This window comes from Primulina huaijiensis, chromosome 1 (genome assembly GCF_012295235.1).
Source record: "Primulina huaijiensis isolate GDHJ02 chromosome 1, ASM1229523v2, whole genome shotgun sequence".
Classification (NCBI taxonomy): Eukaryota; Viridiplantae; Streptophyta; class Magnoliopsida; order Lamiales; family Gesneriaceae; genus Primulina; species Primulina huaijiensis.
In genome coordinates this window covers 19720089-19740945 of record NC_133306.1, presented here as the reverse complement: position 1 = coordinate 19740945, position 20857 = coordinate 19720089, and the positions used below count along the sequence as shown (strand labels likewise).

At 33.4% G+C, this 20857-nt stretch overlaps 1 protein-coding gene across 1 annotated transcript; it reads right to left on the bottom strand.

The window, feature by feature from the left end:
* Positions 1 to 981: 981 nt before the first annotated feature.
* Positions 982 to 10016, bottom strand: LOC140982772 (4-alpha-glucanotransferase DPE2). The gene is made up of 22 exons (XM_073449466.1): positions 8906 to 10016; positions 8458 to 8575; positions 8310 to 8365; positions 8082 to 8209; positions 7856 to 7982; positions 7576 to 7772; positions 7299 to 7377; positions 7179 to 7217; positions 6871 to 6990; positions 6672 to 6773; positions 6441 to 6524; positions 6097 to 6339; positions 5850 to 5975; positions 5422 to 5496; positions 5039 to 5110; positions 4387 to 4506; positions 4060 to 4157; positions 3721 to 3880; positions 3502 to 3600; positions 2409 to 2606; positions 1469 to 1562; positions 982 to 1371 (listed from the first exon to the last, which is right to left on the bottom strand). Exons 1-22 carry the CDS (start codon positions 9257 to 9259, stop codon positions 1130 to 1132), a joined length of 2931 nt encoding a protein of 976 aa, XP_073305567.1. The 5' UTR covers positions 9260 to 10016; the 3' UTR covers positions 982 to 1129.
* Positions 10017 to 20857: the final 10841 nt, after the last annotated feature.

Here is a 20857-nt window from a genome sequence, read left to right as displayed (position 1 = left end):
TTCTGTCAAAATCGAGGGGTACACACTAAGTTTTTATGTCCTAGGGGCTGAATCTTAACTTAAAACTTGGATTGAGATTTTTTCCTAATTTACCCTTATATTGAAATTATAAATCGAAAGATGATTTCTTAGTCTGTAGCTCCTGAATTCTTCGAATTCCATGAAAACTTTAGTCAGACCGTTTCACGATTCAATTTTATGAGATGAATTTTCGATTCAACCCATGAAAAGTATTACTCTTTTATGTTTAAAATATTATTTTTCACTTCAAAAACTATCATTTTTCGTTAGTTATGTTATGGAAAAATATTGTGTAATATTATATTATGGTTTAAGTGAAAAATATTATTTTTTATGAGAATAATTTATTTTTTAACAATAAAAAATTCCCCCATGCATCTGGAACAAATTCAATCACCTGGTAATTCCCACGTTGCAATTTCACACCCAAGTAGAAAGAAAATACACAGACACACATGCAAATAAATATAAGCAACTTAGTAGTGAAGTAGACATACATGTTCTGAGATAGCATATGAGAAATCCATGTGCGCATTGAATTTTCCCACTTTCGTCTGTAAAATTCTCTCTCGATCTTTGGGAGATTAGCTTCTCGAACAAGCTTCCTATCATCGGGTGCTCTTGCGAGATTTTCAAGAATGGCGAAAGGAACGAGATTTTCTTAATTCGAAGAAACTTTGTCGGTATTTTGATTTTTACAACACACTCAATCCACAACGTCTAATGATTTCTTTGTTTCACCTGATGCAGCCACGAAAATTTATTAATCTTTACATATTTCTCACAGGCAAGCATTAAGAAAACCATCTATTTGTTATTATTAAACTTCTCAAACATCTTTGTTCAGCGAGTTCGTTATATTTTGCGTATACAACACATAACTAACTCGCCAGAATCCACACCACAAGAATTCTTAATCATGCAGATGGAGAGCTTTGGTCAAAGCTTTGCTGATGTTAGTAACTGAACAAGAAAAACTAATGAATTATACATGCGTCTGCAAATTTAACAGAACGAGTTTTTATTAACCTGGAAATTCGGAAAACACTAAATAATCACGAAGAGCGATCAATCAACAGCAAATTCAGCCATCTCGATAGTTCTTCATTCATGGAACTGTCACCGCTTCGGTAATCAGAATTTCATTATTCAATCGACTATCAAACTGGGTTTCTTCTTTCCCAGTTTCTGCGATCTTCTGCAATGTATCTAGATGTGTAGTTGATTTTTCGAGCTGTGATTCATCATCCTCCAACGGAGGGCACGATCTTCCGCTTCCTTGGACAAGATTTTTAATGGAGGCTATATGTTCTTTATCCTTCAGCAAGGATTCTAACGTAACATGAACTCCTGAAAAAAATGAAACATCTTGATAATAACGAGAGCTGCTTTCTGTGGGAAGAAACAGGGAGTCTCAGGAGAGATATAGTGAGAGCATGAAATATACGGTATCGCCAGTAGTGTTTTGGGTTCGTCGGGTCGTTTATTGTTTCCTCTGTGGCTGGCCGTGTCATGTATTCTTCTTTCAATGCAAGCAAATCCTTCAAAAGTTAGAAACTAATGTTTGTCAGCGAAGAATCAAAGAATGCCAAATGGGCTCCAGCAGAGTCCTGATACCTATTTGATTAAAAATTCGAAAATGGGTATTTCACAATTGCACAGGTGGTTTGAAAAATTTTACTGCATCATATATAAGTTTGTCATTGTCATCGTCAAAATTCAAGCTATATATAGGAGCGGATGATTGATACCGTACCAAAAAAGCAATTGATTGTAAGCATTGGGTCTATAAACGTATCGAGCCGGTTAGTCGGCTCAATAAATATTTAATTTGTATTTGAATTTATCGAACTCGAGTCGAATATGTTCGAACTTTTTTCGAGCCAAAATTATTTTGTTNTATCGAGCATTTCGGATATTTCGAGCTTTCAAACCTTCGTTCTCGAATCTTTCTATCCGAACAGTAGTTTGAATAGCTCGCGAAAAAGTTAGAAGATTTCAAACTAAACTCGAGCCGAAAAGTCAAAAACTTTCGAGTTTCGAATCGAGCTCAAACTCGAATATCGAACGTTCGTTTATATTCAAACAGTAGTTCAAATAGCTCGCGAAAAAGTTACTGATATCGATTCGTTTCGATTCGTTTATACCCTTACTGAGCATGGCAATTGAACTCTTTTTAAGTTTAACACTTTTTGATCACTATTTCGTTTTAGGCAGCAAACAATAATCGGTTAAGTGAGATTTATAAGAAAATATCGATTTTTAGGATATGAACCCAGCGAATCCAGTATTCACGAGGTAATGTGTCAGCATGCTTCGCAGATGTGTCATCTGTTTGGGAATATAATAATTAGAAATGCATACGTAAAATCTATTGATTGATATACCTGAAGTGGGAAAATTGACCACATTGATGGCGCTTCGACATGCTGCCTCAATATGAAATGCGCGACTTCAGGAGTGCATTCATCAGGTGGTACCGAGTCGGTGCCTACAAAGGTCCTGAAAAATCTAAGTCGCCTTTCTTGATCTTCTTCCCACCAAGCACGGAGGGTGGAACAGTCGTGACACGATGGGGCGCACACCTGATACAGAGTTCAAAACTTACTAATCGGGACGATGAAAGATATCAACACAAATCTGCATGGTTTTAGGTATAATATTTTACTGCCTATTTTATCCTTACAAAGATCGAAACTTACACTAGTACATATGAGAGAACATAATAAAGGTGAAGAAATGACGATTTCTGCTTCCAAACTTGGCCTAAAACGTTTTAAAAATACAAAATAGGGCAACCAAGACCAAATGCACCGTAAATAACGAATCGAACATCTCAACCGTCAATAATGCCTAACTTGACATGCCCGAGCTGTCCTGGGATATATGCACCGTAAATAACGAATCAAACATCTGTCAACTGTCAATAATGCCTACCTTAACATGACATGCCCGAGCTGTCCTGGGTATAAATCTGTCCTCCCAAAAGATTCTCACCCATTGACTGAGGAAATCAGGAATAAGCTAGAGGAATAACTAAACACACAAATCTAAACAGGTATGCTCATTAGACAGGTCGCGGAAAACAAATGGTGGACTGGCAGGGGAGTCGCACAAAAGGTGGACTGGCAGGGGAGTCATCCCTCCCTATTAAATGTTGCTACAAATGTTCAAGATTTAATTTCGATTTAATTTTTTGCTCATAAGAGAAACTCGTGGCTCTGCCATCGGCTGCAACAAGATTCTTCTCATTAGATTTGAGTGTAAATACAACAAATAGCATTCACGCCAGACAATTTGTTATTGAGAACAAAGAAAAGCGATTTAAAAACAGCTGTTTACAGAAACCTAGTTGCTGACAGCGCTATGGTAATTTTTATAACATGACGTAAAAATTCAGAAAAGACTGAAACTCAGAGGAATTTGCTGAACTATATCTTGGAATATGTGCAAAGAAAAAAATATATTGAAGACAATTACCGTCATATAGCTGTACTGAGAAGGAATACCAAACTCGAGACCAGGCTCATTGGGCATACGTTGTATGCGTAATCCGATTAAACCAAGTTCTTGCATCACCTGCATCAAAGTTGTCCAAACACAACTTTTCAATTCAGAATTCAATTAATCATAACTTATGACAAGAAAAAGGTGTCCGATTTATAGTATGAATTTCTTTGAAACTGATATAAAATTGACCGGATGAACACAAGAAGGAATCATCCCAAGGTCTTCTCCACAAGCCAGCATATCTGATGAGCTCAAGAGAACTGGCAACGTCTTCAGAGCATTCTGTCGCCAGATAGTTTCTTGACGATGGAAATAATAATCGTAATATAGTCTTCTCAGTACATTTTTGCTGCATCATTAGATAACCGTAACGCGTAAGAGATGATAAAATGTGAAGCAAAAGCCCAAATCAGATGAAAGATTGAAGATGAAATATGGTTATTCATACCACATCACCACTGTACGTTATTCAGTTTCACAACAAAAAGGAGCTCATGTGTTACTGGAATAATATGATATAGAAGGTACCTGTGCTCATCTAAATCATTGAAGCTAGATGTGTCCTCAAGGTTGAAGCGTGGGTAAAAAATTTTTGAATCTTCTGGATCTCTAATGAGGACAATATTCTATCGCAAGGAGAAATAAACATGAATTAGAACAACAATGTTCTTGAGTGCGACATATACGATAGTAATCTTAACTTTCTGAATATCATGTAAAAGGAAATTCGGAGTATCTGAGATGAGAAGTAAATAAAGTTTTGCATGCTTGGAACTAATTAATTATTTTCTGCCATCACCATGGATTACAAAAACTAAATAATTTTCTTTTATATTTTTTCTCAGTTACACTTGCCTGCAAAAGATCAAAGAGGTTTCGTCGCAGTTTTTCCTCACTTTCCAACAACATGGAGATTTCTACGCAGGACAGCAGCTTAGATGCAACTTTCTTCTCAGTATTGCATTCTTCTTTGAACTAAATTGATCACAGATAGGAAACTTGAATAAGTTGACAGACCAAAAACACCCAGATTTCCCCTTTTTTCTCTTGTTTTGATTACTAGTTTGATCCTGCTAACGTAATACAAAAAAAAATTAATACTTCCAGCCACGAGAAAAAAGCACTTCCATATGATGCTGAAACTTCTCTATCAAGAGCAAAGATGAACTTGTAAATTCGCACATAACTAAAATGGTTAAAGATCATGGCTAAATTCATCAATCTCCATAACTTCAACTTTTTGGCAGACCAAAAAATTTTATAGAACAAAAGTTGAAAATCAAAATATTGATATTTTTACGAGAAACAGCTTGGTCGGCGAATCAAAACTAGATATACACTATATATATTTTCCTTAGCTAAGTAATGATGGCATTTCCTATATGAATGCCACATATATTAGTTTGACTTAATAAGCATAGTTATAATATTGTTTATTTATCCGAAAACAGTAACATAACATCAGAAATTAACAAATATCATATATTTCTTTCCCAATATTTATTACCTCATAATGGTCTTTTTGATATTCATTTAGAAAGTTGGAAGAAATCACAGCCCAGGGAGCTCCAAACTTCTCCTGAAATATTTAGTGCCAAATGCATATAAGCTTAAACGAGAAGCCCATAATAAGAGAGTGTAGATAATTTGGAATATGTAAATATTAAGAAATAAGGATATTGTGTAATCTTTTTGTTATTTTCTTTCCTTATATTAGGAATAGATAATTTTGTATAAAACAACTTTTTTGTAACTCAATTATTCATTCAAGAAAATAATAAAAATTACAGTAGAGTTTCATTTGCCTCTATGTCATGTACTTCCTTCAGTCTGCACACACTGAGGCAAGGAAACCCAAAAAGGATGAAGTGGTAATGACAAACTCGGCACCTGTAACAGTTTTTGCCTAACATATGGTTGGCTTAAACGATTGAAGTCCCATATCCCTTCCCGCTCAAGTTCTTCCTGAGAAAAGGTAGCAAATCACAAATGGTGCCTACGAACACAAGTGCTTGAACGAGAAAATTCAGACTTCGCTTAAAAAGCAATTTATTGCATAGTGTTTTCTAACCATTTTTTTCTTTGAAAAAAAGGGGAAAATATTTATACTTGGATATAATAAGCAAAACTATAAATTTAAATTTTTAAACAGGAGTCAAATAAACCACATTTCCTAAATTCTTGATTTAATCTTATTAAAATATTTTTTAAAAATAAATTCATCTGATTATTTTTTTTTAAAAGCACCTCCATCCAAACATACATTTAAGTAGAGTCCTCATTAAACCTGAAACGAACAAGGGAAACAAGGCACCTACCTGGCTTAATGCGATAGATGGTCGGAACTTTCCACAGAGGCCAGTCATTGCATGATCTGGAAGCTCCCAGATTCTAAAGAATCCTAATATATGGTCAATCCTGTATGCTGTAAAGTACTTCGCCATCTGTGAAAACACAACATAGCTTGCTACTTGAAAATGATATGACATCTATGAAGGACATAGCAACTTTACACAGAGAAACCAAAGAAAAGAGGCAAAGTAACAAAATAGTTTCATCAGGGACCTGAGTTAAACGACCCCGCCACCATGCATAATTGTCCTTAGACATTTCTTCCCAGTTATACGTAGGGAAACCCCAGTTCTGCCCGTTTTTATCAAAATAGTCGGGAGGCGCCCCTGTCGAGGTGTTCATACGAAAAAGATTTGGATATACCCAGGTATCCACACTATTCCGGTCAACTCCTATAGGGAGATCTCCTTTTAATACAACTCCTTTCTTTCTCGCATACTCGGAAGATTCGGACAACTGCTCTTTAGTGAAAATAAATGTGATTAAAGCATGTTTCAAGTTTTACCAAGAAATACCGATCAAAGGGAAACTGTCACAAGGTAAAATTCATAACTTACCTGCTTATGTAAATGAAACTGGATATAGTAGTGGAAAGAAATTATATCATAGCACCAGCTGTCTTTCTGAATAAGTTTCTCGAGCTGAAAAATATAGATGTGATTGATGATGAAGGATGTTAAAGCAAAGACAAGTTTCGAACTTGGGATGAAGTTTCTTAGCCCATTTTTATTAATTATTAATAGCTCAGGAACGAGAGCGAGGGGAAAACAAATTCAATTGTCAGTCACCTTATCCTTTGAAAAAAGAGAAAAACGACCCCACTGGCTATGATCTGATGTCTCAAAGAAGTCTCGTAGGAAACAGAAGGCTGCGTATGGTTTTAACCAATCCTGAGATAAAACAATTATATTACCAGGGACATTAAAGAGATCTTGAATTACATTACAGTAAACTCAAAAAGTCAGTTGAATTCCAAGATAATGTGACCTGATTTTCAGAAAAGAAGTTCTGGTATGCAATTGAACTAAATGTGATTTCTCTCTCCTGAGAAAATATTTTCTTGGCAATAGAAAGCTTTGCAGCCATTGTAGCCTCATAGTCCACATGCTGCCAAAAAGAAAAACCACAAGTCAGTTATCCATCGAAGATTTAGAAAAATCTATATTTTAAACAGTGATCGACATTGCTCTGTGCAGATAGATGTGAAGCAATACAGATGCATTCTCAGCACATCAAGCAGAATTTTCAACACGAAAGAGAGCAGAAAAACATTTCATTGATTAAAAAGTAAATACCTTTCCATCAAGCTGTTCTCCGGCCAGCTGAATCTCATGCTGAAAAGAGAGAGAGACAGTGTAAGAATAAGGACCTTAAACCATGTCTTTTACACCACCATCAAGTGAAGAAAACCACACCTTGACATCCACAGAAATATTTTCGGTGAGAGCCTGGACTCTCAGATATAAAGGATGCAAAGCAAATACTGATAGAGAGCTGCATGTCACATGAAAGTGAACTTATAATCAACAGGTAAGCCTATAGCCATTCTTTTTCCATGAATGTACTTAAAATCATGTCTATATAATCCATTTAAAAATTGAAGGCATTCCTTAGCATATTTTTCTTATTTATCAGTAGAAACAAGATTTGAAATAATTATGTTAATCCACTTGAACATTGTTATTCATTTACCTGTAAGGATATGAATCCCACCACATTCCATGTACAGACGTATCATTGATGGGTAACAGCTGAACCAAGTGAAAACCTGATTCGACCGCCCAGTCTACTAGTAATTTCAAATCGAGAAACTCTCCAACTCCCAAATCAGCCTCAGATCTGACAGAGAACATAGGGATGGCAACACCAGCACCTCTCCAAGGCACTTCCTGACAACAGAAACCGACATCTTAATATCAAGAAAGAGAGAAACAATTGAATAAATAGAGAATTATTATCTTAAATGTCTTACTCGCATAAAGCCATCTGATAAAACAATGTACTTTGGTGGACTAGTTGAGAAGTCGACAAAGAGCTCCCTATTCGAGCCAATTTCTAAACCAAAGTTTCTAGCTTTGCCATATTTACAATATTTGTATGTAAACAATCGTTAAGGAAAGATACAGCTACTTAATCTAATATTTGCACAGCATGTGAGTCATAATGTCAACAGAAAGGCACCTAAACCTAAAGGATATAGTACAGGAAAGTCATCCTTATGCACTTGTGACTCAGCTTGCCAAACTGATTCACCGGCATAATTGAGTTTAAGTCCATCTTGAATCTTCCATTTCCCCAGCTTTAACGAACTACCAATCACGTAAATCTACAAAAAATAATTAAAGAAACATTAGTGAGTCAAACTTAAAAGAAAAAACAAATTCCCTCAGATGAATTGCTGAGCCTGCTGGCATAAGAGATCATACCTCTGTGTCTTTCTCATTTTTCGGGCAGCAAATTCTGAATTGCACAATGACCATATCTGTTAATCACATTCATTTGCAAATAAGCCTCCAGGTGTCAGCGTGATGGTGTTTAAAAACAGTTATATTTGATCTTTAGCAGGAGAATCACCTTCCCGAGTTGATAGGTTCTCAATTTCCCCATGGGGTCTCTCAACTTCTGGATTCCAACTTCTACGAAAAATGACATCTTTAAATGCACTTTTCAAAGGGATATCATCAGAACCAGTCTGCTCTTATCGCCCAACAAAAATACCAGCTTCAGATTAAGAATCAGAAAAATGTGCAGCCAATAACAAATCTGATATTCAGCTATTCAACGTCACCACAGCTCATTGGATCAAAATGAGCAGAGAAATCAAAAGAATCCTATCTGGACGAGTACATAGTTTGAAGAAAATGGAATTATGTATAGTAAGAGAGTGAAACATAACATAATTAGCCAAAATAGATCAAGCAGGTATGCATGCACAAGAAACACAGGCGAGCAAAAGTATAACATCCTGTTACATGTTGCAAAAGGAAAAGACCAACAAAAGCGGAAAAAAAAAAACACACACCTGCCAAAGATCATGAAGCTGTACCAACTCCCCATTCTGAATGCCATTCGGCAAGAGCAGTTTTCTTTTCTTTCCAGCCTCCCATCTCAAAACGTTCCTCTCATCATCCACCACGTAATAGCTGTACTCACATGCAAACCTGGTCGAAACAGAAAGATAGCCAGACCATATAAGCTCATCCCCTTGGTGAGAAGGGCTTAACAAAAGACCTTTCTTCACGCTCCACGAGCCAAGTTCAGGTTCAGAACCACAAACCAGAAGATGCTGGCCCCAGTGAGTATAATAGGGTATTCGAAACCTCAGAGTCACCGAATTCGATTTCTTGCTCCCATGAAACAACCCCGGGTTCACCATTTTTTACCAAGCGTTGAACCGAGAAAGAATTAGGATTATTTACACTTTGGTAAAATACATGGGCAAAAATAAGATTCAATGTCAAATGACATCTTCGATAGAATCGCGACATGAAGTTGAAAGAAAAGCCATCTTTTGCCACGTAAAGCCATTCTACTGCAGTCGTAAATGGCTATCTTTCGCACCAGCAAACATGCATAATCTTCAACATACTAAAGGAAAAAATAAATAAATACTAACACTAACCACTAAAATCTTGGAATCTCCAACAAAGGAATAAATAAAAGAAAGAACGTAAACCGGATTAAAAAGGCTCAGAGAATCGCATTTCTTTGAACCTACAAAGTCGAACTTTAAGCAAGAAGAACTCGAGAGAAAATGTGGGAAGGGGAACCCACAAAAATCAACCAAAACAACAAAAAAATTTCACAATTGCTCACATCAAATAGCAATAAGAACGTACTCCAACACTAATTACATCGAAGTACATAGAAAACAAAACTACAACTAAGGGACAGTTCCAACAAGTTAATTAGCCTACACAATTTTCAAGACTGTACCTTTCATCGCAAAACTCCAATCCAATGAAATTGCTTAAGAAATCACAAAAGGGGTCTTTCTATTTCTTACTTTAAAGTGAAAGTGGGTTATAAATGATCCCTTAAATGAATCACGACACAGAGAAAAAAGTGGGAGATATTTTGGCTCGTGAAGCAATTGAATGCGATGCTCATCCGCCTACGTACGCTTGCGAGTATACGGTGAAATCTCTCTCTCAAGCGCACATTCTACAATTTTATATTAATGGAAAAGAGAAAATTATATCTTTTTTTATTTTATTTCAAGAAATGCACGTGTTGTGCAAAGGTCTAATGTATGGTGTAATCATTTTAATATTTTATGCTTCAAATTATGCGTTTTTAATTATATATCGATATATATTATAATAATATATATTATAATAAATATTTGAATAAAATTAAATTGAAATTTCCGTTTTTTCGATAAAAACAATTTTGATTTTAATTTAAATTGTTTTTTTTAGAGCAGTTCTTTTGTGAGACGGTCTCACGAATATTTATCTGTGAGACGGGTCAATCGTACCGATATTTACAATAAAAATTAATACTCTTAGCATAAAAAATAATATTTTTTCATGGATGACTCAACTAAGAGATACTTTTAACATAAAAAGTAATATTTTTTCATGGATGACTCAACTAAGAGATACTTTTAACATAAAAAGTAATATTTTTTTATGGATGACCCAAATAAGATATCTGCCTCACAAAATACGACCTGTGAGACCGTCTCTCACAAGTTTTTGCCTTCTTTTTAATATCGTTATTTATTTTTGCAATTCGATTACGATAATTTTGAAAAAAAATTATGTAATAGTCTTTGAGTGTCTTATATTGAATAAATAAGTTTTCGTTTGGGTGTTTGGATATGTGTTATAAGCGAAAGTTTATATAGTCGATATTTATAGGATTGATCTCCTTATTAGTGCTTTCTCGAGCGAGTTTTTTTGTAAAAGTTTCTCAATTGTTGTTTACTTTAGGTTTATAAACAACTGTATCATGCGATATTTATCCATTGCGCTATAAAAAATAGTGGTTTCGGGTTCTTCTATGGTCATAAAAAAAAGTATAAATACTATACCATGATTTAAACAAAATTATAGTGATTTAATTAATAAATTATTACATATATATATATATAACATTTTGATTCGTGCAAAATTTAATAATTGATACGGATATTTAATTAGTGTCAACAATATATTTTGGACAGAAAATATTTAAATATAAACAAATCATTATCATATATTATCATATACGATGTTAATTATTATTTAAAATATATATATATAACATTTTGATTCGTGCAAAATTTAATAATTGATACGGATATTTAATTGGTGTCAACAATATATTTTGGACAGAAAATATTTAAATATAAACAAATCATTATCATATATTTACATTCAAAAAATATATTATCATATACGATGTTAATTATTATTTAAAATATATATATATATTTTGGACAGAAAATTGCAAAAATTTAATAATTGATACGGATATTTAATTAGTGTCAACAATATATTTTGGACAGAAAATATTTAAATATAAACAAATCATTATCATATATTTACATTCAAAAAAATATATTATCATACACGATGTTATGCAAATACAATTGAAAGGATGTTTGTAATATGTTTCCGCATGAAGACGTCAGCACCTCAGCATGTGCCTAGGAAATGAGACCTTATCTTGTTAATATGTGTGTGAAAAAGATTAGAGGTGATATATTTTACAAAATAACGTGTTTTTAAAAAAATTAAAAAATATAAATCGATATTGTACCGAAAATTTCGATATATCTAGTATATCAAAGTATGTACCTAGGAAATGAGACCTTATCTCAATGATATCTATCCGCGAACAAGACTAGATATGGTATATTATATTGCATCATATCGAAAAATTACGATATAAGAAAATATATATCAATATCGTATTGAAAATTTCATGTACCTAATACACAAAGCATGTACCTAGGAATTGAGACCAAATGAGACCTTATCTCATTGGCATGTGTTCGTAAACAATATTAGAGGTGATATGTTGTATTGTATCGTATCGATAAATTACAGTATATAAAAATATATATCAGTATATACCAAAATTTTCGCTACATATAACTAAGATATCGATTATATCGAAATTTTGTGATATACCGAGATTTTGTTACGATATTGGTATATACTGTTTCATATCAAAAAAAATTTTTATATATTTTTTTAATTTATTACTTTATTATTTAAATTATTATATATTTTAAAATTTTATATATTGTTTTGAAGATGGCAAAAACTTGTGTGAGACGGTATCATGAGTCGTATTTTGTGAGACAGATCTCTTATTTGGGTCATCCATGAAAAAGTATTTTTTTATGCTAAGAGTATTAATTTTTATTGTGAATATCGGTAGGGTTGACCCGTCTCATAGATAAATATTCGTGACATCGTCTCACAAGAGACCTACTCTTCGAAGATATATCGAAAATTTTCAATTTCATACCATTACCACGAAAATTTCGGTATCATTACCATACTGAAATATTTGATACACCGAAAATCTCGACATCGAAAATTTCGATAAATTCGGTATTTTTCGATACGATAACTTCGGTATACCGAAAATTCAATATTTTTTATCACCCAACAAGGTAAAATACTTCGAACTAAATTGGAAAATTATTTTCGTAGTTTTTTTTTTTTGACAGAAAAAATTGTAATTTTATTTAGAACGAAGAAAATCCTTGATTACAAGTTTTACTGACCAAATAAGAAAATCCCCTGACTTCCACACAAAAGGTGAGGGGAAGGTACATGCGTGACAAAATCAATTATGAAAAAATGTTAAAGTTTAGAATTTTTGATGGGATGCTATAATATTTTATTTGCGAAATAGATTTTTCACGTTGATATGTATATATATAATGTAACTCGTCCTAACATAATAAAGATTATTGAACACAATTTTTAGTAACTAATCAATTGTTTATCAAAATAACTCATAAAATTAGGAAAACAACTCATTCTAATTCTCTCTCTGCAAATTCAATTTTCACTCGATTCAAACATTAAATATGTTGAGCTCGAGCCTTTTTTTACCCAAAATTGGGGATGATAGAACTATTTATTTATTTATTTAAGTCTCTTGAAATCCTCTACAATTATTATTTAAATTACTAACTTGATATAAAGTAGATTTAAAATTAATTCGAATTTTATCTGTCCACAAAAATAACTTTTGAAATCACTGGTCAAGCAAAACATACCCTAAGTTCATTGATAATAATCAGGCTTTTGACAGCGGACGTCGCAGTCTACATGTGGTTTGTGTGAATTCTGCAATCCTGGACTACCTCTACATGTGGTGTGTGTGGTCGCAGGTACACGAACTTGTAATTTTTGTGAACTTTATTTCAGCGTCAATTATTTGATTTTTGCATATGCATGAATTGTTTATTTATATATTTCGTTTAATTCATACTCTTTTAATTCATACTCACCAATATATTACAAATTCAAGTTCATTTTCAATTTATTGTTGGAATTATTTTGTGGGCTCTCATAATTTAATTAATTGTACATGGACACCCTATCTAATAAATGACCCAATAAAGTGATATAATTAATTATGGATTTTCAAAGTATTAAATATATTGGTATGGTCCACCTTATGTGTAGAAACTAGAAACAAAGCTCAATTAGGCCTTCTATGATGGGTTGAAGACTGCTAAGGTTATAAAAGGTTATGGTCTCCACGGTACAGAGAATAACACATAATATATACGGTGCACATCTCTCCTTCTCCCATCAAAGACAAGAATAAGGTCGTCGATTCTCTATTGTCTTGAAAGATCCATAACTCTGACGCTAGATCAATCAATGGATTATGGTACGTGTTTACTGTTATTCATATTTTCAGATAATTCGACATGAATTCCTGGCGTGTTATGGTATATGGATTTAATCACATGATTTATAGATTTATTTTATTAAATCTCCAACAGTTATAACATTTGAATAAGGTAAATAGTTGTTTTTTTTATACATATAACGTATTTAATATTATAATATATTTTAGTTATTATTATTTTTATTATATGTATTAAATATTAATATATTTTTAATACTACTTTATGATTTTTATTATTTTACAAGGTGGTTACTAATCGAGGTACAGAAGATTATGTATTTGCAATCGACACATATTTCATCTATAGTTTCTGTTGAAAATGTTAACAATATTGTATAAGTTAAGCATTCAAATAATGTTATCTGGGTGTTATTTCTCGAAAATAATATACACAATCATGCGTTGACATATTTAAATCATATGCAATTATATGTTGTTCTACAATGTGGCTTCCGTGTCTATGATAATCATTTTATAATTGCTTTTGTTAAACGATGGCGGTGAAACACATACATTTCACTTTAGATGAGATGAAGCTACAATCACTTTACAAGATGTTTATATTATTTGAGGTCTGAAAATTGATGGGGATCCGATAACTGGAGTAGATTATTCATCAAGTGACGGAATGACAACATATATTTCTCGAATTATTGGGATATGAACATCTACCATCGCATTTTAAAGGCAAATCACTTGTCTATTACATATTTACATGCTCACTGTGAATCCACCGTTATTGATAATGAACTCTCGAAGATTGATGTTATTCAATAGAGTCAATGTATGACGTTGATGATAATCGGAGAAATAATGTTTCCACATTATCAAGGTGGGTCGGTCAGACTTTTATTTTTGCATGTACTCCAGGATATAAATCGAGTAAACTCCTAAAGTTGTGGTGATGAAGTTTTATCTTTTCTATCTCGCGAGTTATGCAATGCAACACGTATAAGAGTCTAATATAACTGGGTCTTTATATATCCTGCAGGTATATTAAATATTTTGATTATTTATGTAACGCCCGAAAATTCAGTCTACGTAAACTGCATGCATGCAAAATTATTTTAATTGCTTAATTGTTTTATTTAATTGATTTTAAATGCTAGCATGATATTTATTATATGATTAAATATATGATTGCATGATTAAATGATAACATGACATGATTACATGAAATTAGGGATTTTACCCGAATATTCGATATTAGGCGAGGAAAATGAGACCGGGGACGACCAAGACAAGAATATGTATTTTATTTAAATAATGGCAAGGCTTCCTAATATGATTTAAAAATGATTTAATTTTCCTAAAAATGCTGGAGCTCGAATTATTTTATGAGTCGAGCTCGATTTTTCCCGAGAAGCTGTTGTTGGGCAAACAAGGAGTTTTAAAAGATCAAAAATATTATTTTATGAAAACTTATTTTATAAACTTTATTATTTAATTAATTAAGTGTTATTGAGCTCAATTTAATTAATTTAAGTAGGCCCAATTATCCTTAAGCTTGCAAGCCCAAAAACCAAAGCCCCTTAACATGTTAATTAAAATTTATAAATAAGTAAACCAAGGGTTTTTCACCCCATAATTTACACCATCAGCAGCCATTTTTCACACACAATACACACACTAAAATTTCAAAAATTAGGAGGAAGGAAAACTTGTATTCTTCGTCGCCCGTTTGTCCCTCCTCGCCGAAAATCAAATAATCGAGCGTTATAAACGCAAAAGCACGTTTCCTAAACTCTTTTAACATCAGACAAATCATATTATGCATGATTTAATTGTTTAAACACGAAAAATACGATTGTTGGATTAATTTTAAAGTAGATAGTATATTTTCAATAACGCGACGATTTTACGTTATTTGAAAAACGTTTTGAATCCAACGGACAAGCTGCCAACACATGTTAAATTATGATTGAAATATGGCCAAAATATGATAAAATAATAGGAATTAACAAGCTAGAACAACCGAGAAAGAAAAGAAAGAGTCGTGGGTGGTAGGATTTGTGCAAAAATTCAAGTGGTTCGGTTCCTGTGCATGCGGCACGAGTCTGGCCAGGGTCTGGTTGGGGGCTTGTCCAGGGTCAGGTTCGAAGGTTAGGTAGGGTCCTAGGGTGGCTAGGGTTCGAGCTTGGGGCTGGGGAAGAGTCCAGGTGAAGTGGGACTCTCCCCCATGTGTTGTACGCTGCTGGCTTCGGGAGAGGGGTGCAGTGGGGCTAAGGGCAAGCTAGCTAGGTCCATCAGGGTCCTAGAGTGTTGGGCAAGGGCTGGGCTAGGGGTTGGTGTGGCTGGGTTGCTGCTGGCTCGAGGGAAAAGATGGAAACGTAAGGGAAGCTCCATGGAGGCGCTGCTGCTGTCTTCATGTGCAGGGGTTCGTGTGTGGGTTCCAGGGGTTGGGCTGGTCTGGGTTGGGTATGGGCATGGTCCAGGGAAGGTTAGGGTCAGGTGGGCTCGGTGGTGGCTCGGCTGGAAGTGTCCTAGATTGGCTAGGAGTCCATAGGCGTGAGTTCTCTTCCTTGTGCAGGTTATGCTTCTGTCCAGGTTAGTTTGAGCGAGCCAAGGCTAGGTTCAGGGGCTTGGGCTTGGTCAAGAGGGTGCCTAGGTGGGTTGGCTAGGGTTTAGCTCGAGGTGACTTGGGCGTGGCTCGAGTATTTTGGGAGATGACTCGGGTGGTTCGTATAGGTGTCATATTTCGAATTTAAGAACAAAAAAATTAGAACCATGGGTCCACGGGTGTGGTTCATGACTCACAAGGGTAGAATAAATAATAAAAATTCTATGTTTAAAATTTGGGATCAAAATAATGAGTTTTGGATTTATCCGGGATTTAATCGACGCACGAAACGCTAATTAAAGAATTATTTGAAAAGCCTATTTTTATGCTTCATAAAATTATGAAAAATTATAGTTAAGCTTAAATAATTATTTAAAATAAAATCATGTCATTAAAAGTGAGAAAAAGATAAATTCGATAATTTTTACGTCCAGAGGCAAAACGATAATTTTACACTTAGGAAAAATACGAAAACGCTTGGCAGCGTCTCGAAGGATCATAATGCTTGTTAAATGATATTTTATGATTTAAAATGATGATTTTGATGATAACATGTATTTTTATGATTTATGGTAAAGCTGTGCAATTTTTACTGTTTAAAATGCTATTTTTGGAAAGCTGTCATATTTTATGATTTTTAAAGAAAAAGAAAAATATTTTGAGGGATGTGAATTGACTGTGACAAAAGATATGATATATGATTTTGTGGAGATATCGTCAGGGGAAAAGGCCTCAGAGGGAGCTCATCTACGGGAGAAGACCCCAGAGGGAGCCCATTTATGGGAAAAGGTCCTAGAGAGAGCTCGTCTATGGGAGAAGACCCCCGAAGGAGCCCTGACGATCGTATTTTCACGGTGGAGCCTAGTGCACACCCCCATGGGCCATGTGGAGCTGAAGACTGATCAGTCGACCAAAGGATAAAAGCTAATCACTTTCAAGGATCAAACTTTACCCAAAATGATATACGATTGAAAGCTTCTGATTAAAATGATTTTATGATATTTGATTCATGATGATGATTAAAGCTATTTTTAAAATAATTTATTTATGTTCAAAGCTATTTTTAAATGCTTTTTTAAGAATTTATTTATGCTTAAAAGTTATTTTAAAATGATTTTACTATATATGATTTAATTATACTTAAATGATTTTTAAAGTGTTTATTTATGTTCAAAAGCTATTTTAAATAAAAATATGATTTTAATGCATGTGATTGTATATGTATTATTTGTTACACATGTTTTGAACGTGCTGAGTCATTAGACTCACTAGGTTTATATGATGTAGGATTTGATGATTTATGGAGGCGGTGACGATTGAGTAGATCGAGTGCATCAGTACACACCCTAGGGCCTTTATGTTTCCACACTAGATTGTTAGATTAACGATTTAAAGATTATGATAATGATTTTTATTAGAGATATTTTTATACTTCATTTTATTGTTAGTTGATCTTTTAAATTTCGATTTAGGAATTTTGGTTAATTGATGATTTAGGATTTATTTTATGCACCTGAGATTTCATATGTTAAATTATTATGAGGCATGATTATGTTAAATTATTTTATTTAGTAATTTAGAATTTATGATTTAAGATTAGAAGAAAAAAATCGAGGTCGTTTCAATTTAATACATCTTTTAGTTTATTTTTTACTTTATTTATTATTAGTGACAGATATGGGCATGGAGCATGATTAAATTCATTAACCATGATAGGCAGGCTATATCTCTTGTTACGCCAGTTGGTAACCCCGAAATATTTCAAGTTGCTCCCTATGGTGCTCGATAATATTTGAAAATTGTTGTCATAATATAAATTTTGCAAAATATTTGAATATATAATCCTATTTATTTATGTATTAGGTGAAAATTTGTGTTTAGTTACACTGATACACCGACTCAAGATTTTTTTTACCGTATGAATAATGATAAGTATTTCTAAACTTATTAATTAACATTTATTTAAATTGTATTATTTTTAATATTTGTAACCTTAATTTTTGTTACTTTTTTGTAGTTTAACTGGATCGTGTACCAAAATATCATATGGATGTAAAAATTATTATTGATTCATATGATAATTTATTAAGCGATGTGTTTGCCCTTTGATCTGCTTCAAGATTATAGAGATGCATAGTTCCAATCGTGTGATGCGACAATTCAGAATGTGAAAATCTATTCCAAAGCCTTCGCTTGACAACGATGACTTACACAATATCACAAAGATAGTTCATCGCAATACAGATTAGAATGAATATCATAAGAATGAAATTCTTATGTGGTTAGAAAGTCAATGTATGTTGTGCAAGGTGAACGACAAGGAAGATCAAGAAAAACTGACGATGATTATATGCAGCGGTATGAATGAATTATTGTACGCATTATATCGCATATAGTGAATTAACTTGACAATGTAGGGACATCTGGTCGGTTCGATAATACTGGTCAATCTAGTGGTTTCGATATTGGTCGATATGGTGGTGGGTTTACATGGACACTTGGTGGATTTGATACTTAGGCCACATCTGGTGTACTTATTGAGTTCAATTGTCACGCCCCGAAACTCGGGATTTGACACCTGCGTCGTTTAACAATCACACAACTGAAACGACCAGCCTCGTAGCATAGTATAAACCGAAAACCAGTTTATTAATCATAAATCTCAAAAAAACTACCAAAGTCTTTACAACTAAATAAAATAAATTTGCGGAAAACGTCTAACATCAAATTTAAATTGCTAAAATTCAAAAATCCCTATCTACCAAACTCAAAAAAAACAACTAATCACCAGTCCCAAAACTGTTCAGATTCTTCTTCTTCTACCTGTTCTTCGGACTTATCTGGGAAATGTTGTAAGAGGTGAGTATTTTGAGAATACTCAGTAAATTGAGGAATTATCGAACACCACATAAAATTTTTCCCGTATTTTTGAAAATAACATATAATTACAGCATGCTTTTCATAATCGTAACATCGTATTCATATCATTGTAACACTGCGATTTTTCACCTTTAACGGTTTACTGACGTCAGTCCCTAAGTTTTAATCCTCTAAGGGGACGAGGCCATAAAACAGTTCTATCCCACTGTTAAGGGCCATATGTTGGAATTCCACCCATTTTCAGGGAATCCTCACAGTGCCATCACAGAAACGTAACAAGATTTTAAAAAAAACGTAGCCGGTGTTCGACCGCAATTTTTTCTTTAAAATGAAAAACACATAACCGAAATTTTATAATTAAAATTTGCCCACTTACTTTAAATTCTTGATGAACAAAAAAAACTAGGGTTCTTGCACAGGAATTTCGAAATTCCTACTTCAACGGCTGGACGGCGGCAGCGCTTCGCTATACTCGAAAATCCTAGGGAGACTAGGGCACAAATTTCGAAATATTGTGTGATATGAGATGTGATTTTCGAGTCCACAGGGCCCTCCTATTTATAGGGGTTGGCTGCTATCGTGATCAAGAGTTATAGTGCATTTGAACGGTGAATCAAATCTAAAATCATGACATATCCATGATATAGGTTGATATTCGAAATCTACTTCTTCCTTCCCACACAATTTTCGAAAATTGTATAATGTGTACTGTTAGATTTCGAATTCTAGGGATTTTATTATCTCTTGCTTGATCTTTTCTCCCGGTATCTCAATATCGACTTAAATCTTAGACATTTATCTGCTTATTTTCAAAATTCCTTCTTTAATTCCTTAGATTGAGATAAATTTATTCCTACCAGACTTCCAAGTTGTGCACACGATAAAATTATCTACACGACTTAGATAATCAAAAAATAAAAATCTTATATTCTAAATAATAATTGAAAAATCCAAGATTACTAAATCCTAGTACAATTAAATTATTGAAAAGATATGATCCCGATGTACCGAATCTCGGGTTTTACATCAATATTGGAGGGCCATCTGGATCGACACTTGTGATCAACGATTGATTCGTTGACTATAGTTACCACACTCCATTTTTCTCAAATCTCCCAAGTTTTATGGATATTCTAAATTTTGACTGCCAACAACCGGTGCATGAATTGAACCCCATGAGAAATGTCGTATCACTTGTTCCTTTTCTAGGATATTCAGATATAAATAATGAAGATGATGATGGTGGTGGTGATGGTGATGATGATGATGAGCATGTTTCCATAAGCCAAGTAAACAATCCTTATAATATTGACTTGTATAGAAGTGATCGACAACATCGGCCACTTAATTGTGGAACCAGAGGCCACAAATGATTTGTATCTATTTTTGTTATGTACTTTTTGTAAAATGTTTAATATTTTATTGTAGTGTATATTTTTTGTTGAAATGTTTAATTGTTTTATTCTATTTTATTATAATTTTAGTTGTTACTAATACATTTAATAATGTTCATTTGACAATTAAATTATTTTTAATATATATTACTAGACATAATAATAATAATAATAATAATAATAATAATAATTCATAAACTAAATTTTAAAGTAAACACAACTACTAGTACATAGTGATGAAAATTATAACAACATGAACAAATTGTTA

Excerpts from the sequence above, each read along its gene's own strand:
- LOC140982772 (XM_073449466.1), bottom strand. The coding sequence starts at position 9,259 with ATGGTGAACCCGGGGTTGTTTCATGGGAGCAAGAAATCGAATTCGGTG. Across the intron at positions 7,378-7,575 it reads TGGGATTCATATCCTTACAG|CTCTCTATCAGTATTTGCTT; the intron begins GTAAATGAATAA and ends TGTGACATGCAG. Across the intron at positions 5,111-5,421 it reads TTAGGCAAAAACTGTTACAG|GAGAAGTTTGGAGCTCCCTG; the intron begins GTGCCGAGTTTG and ends TAAATATTTCAG.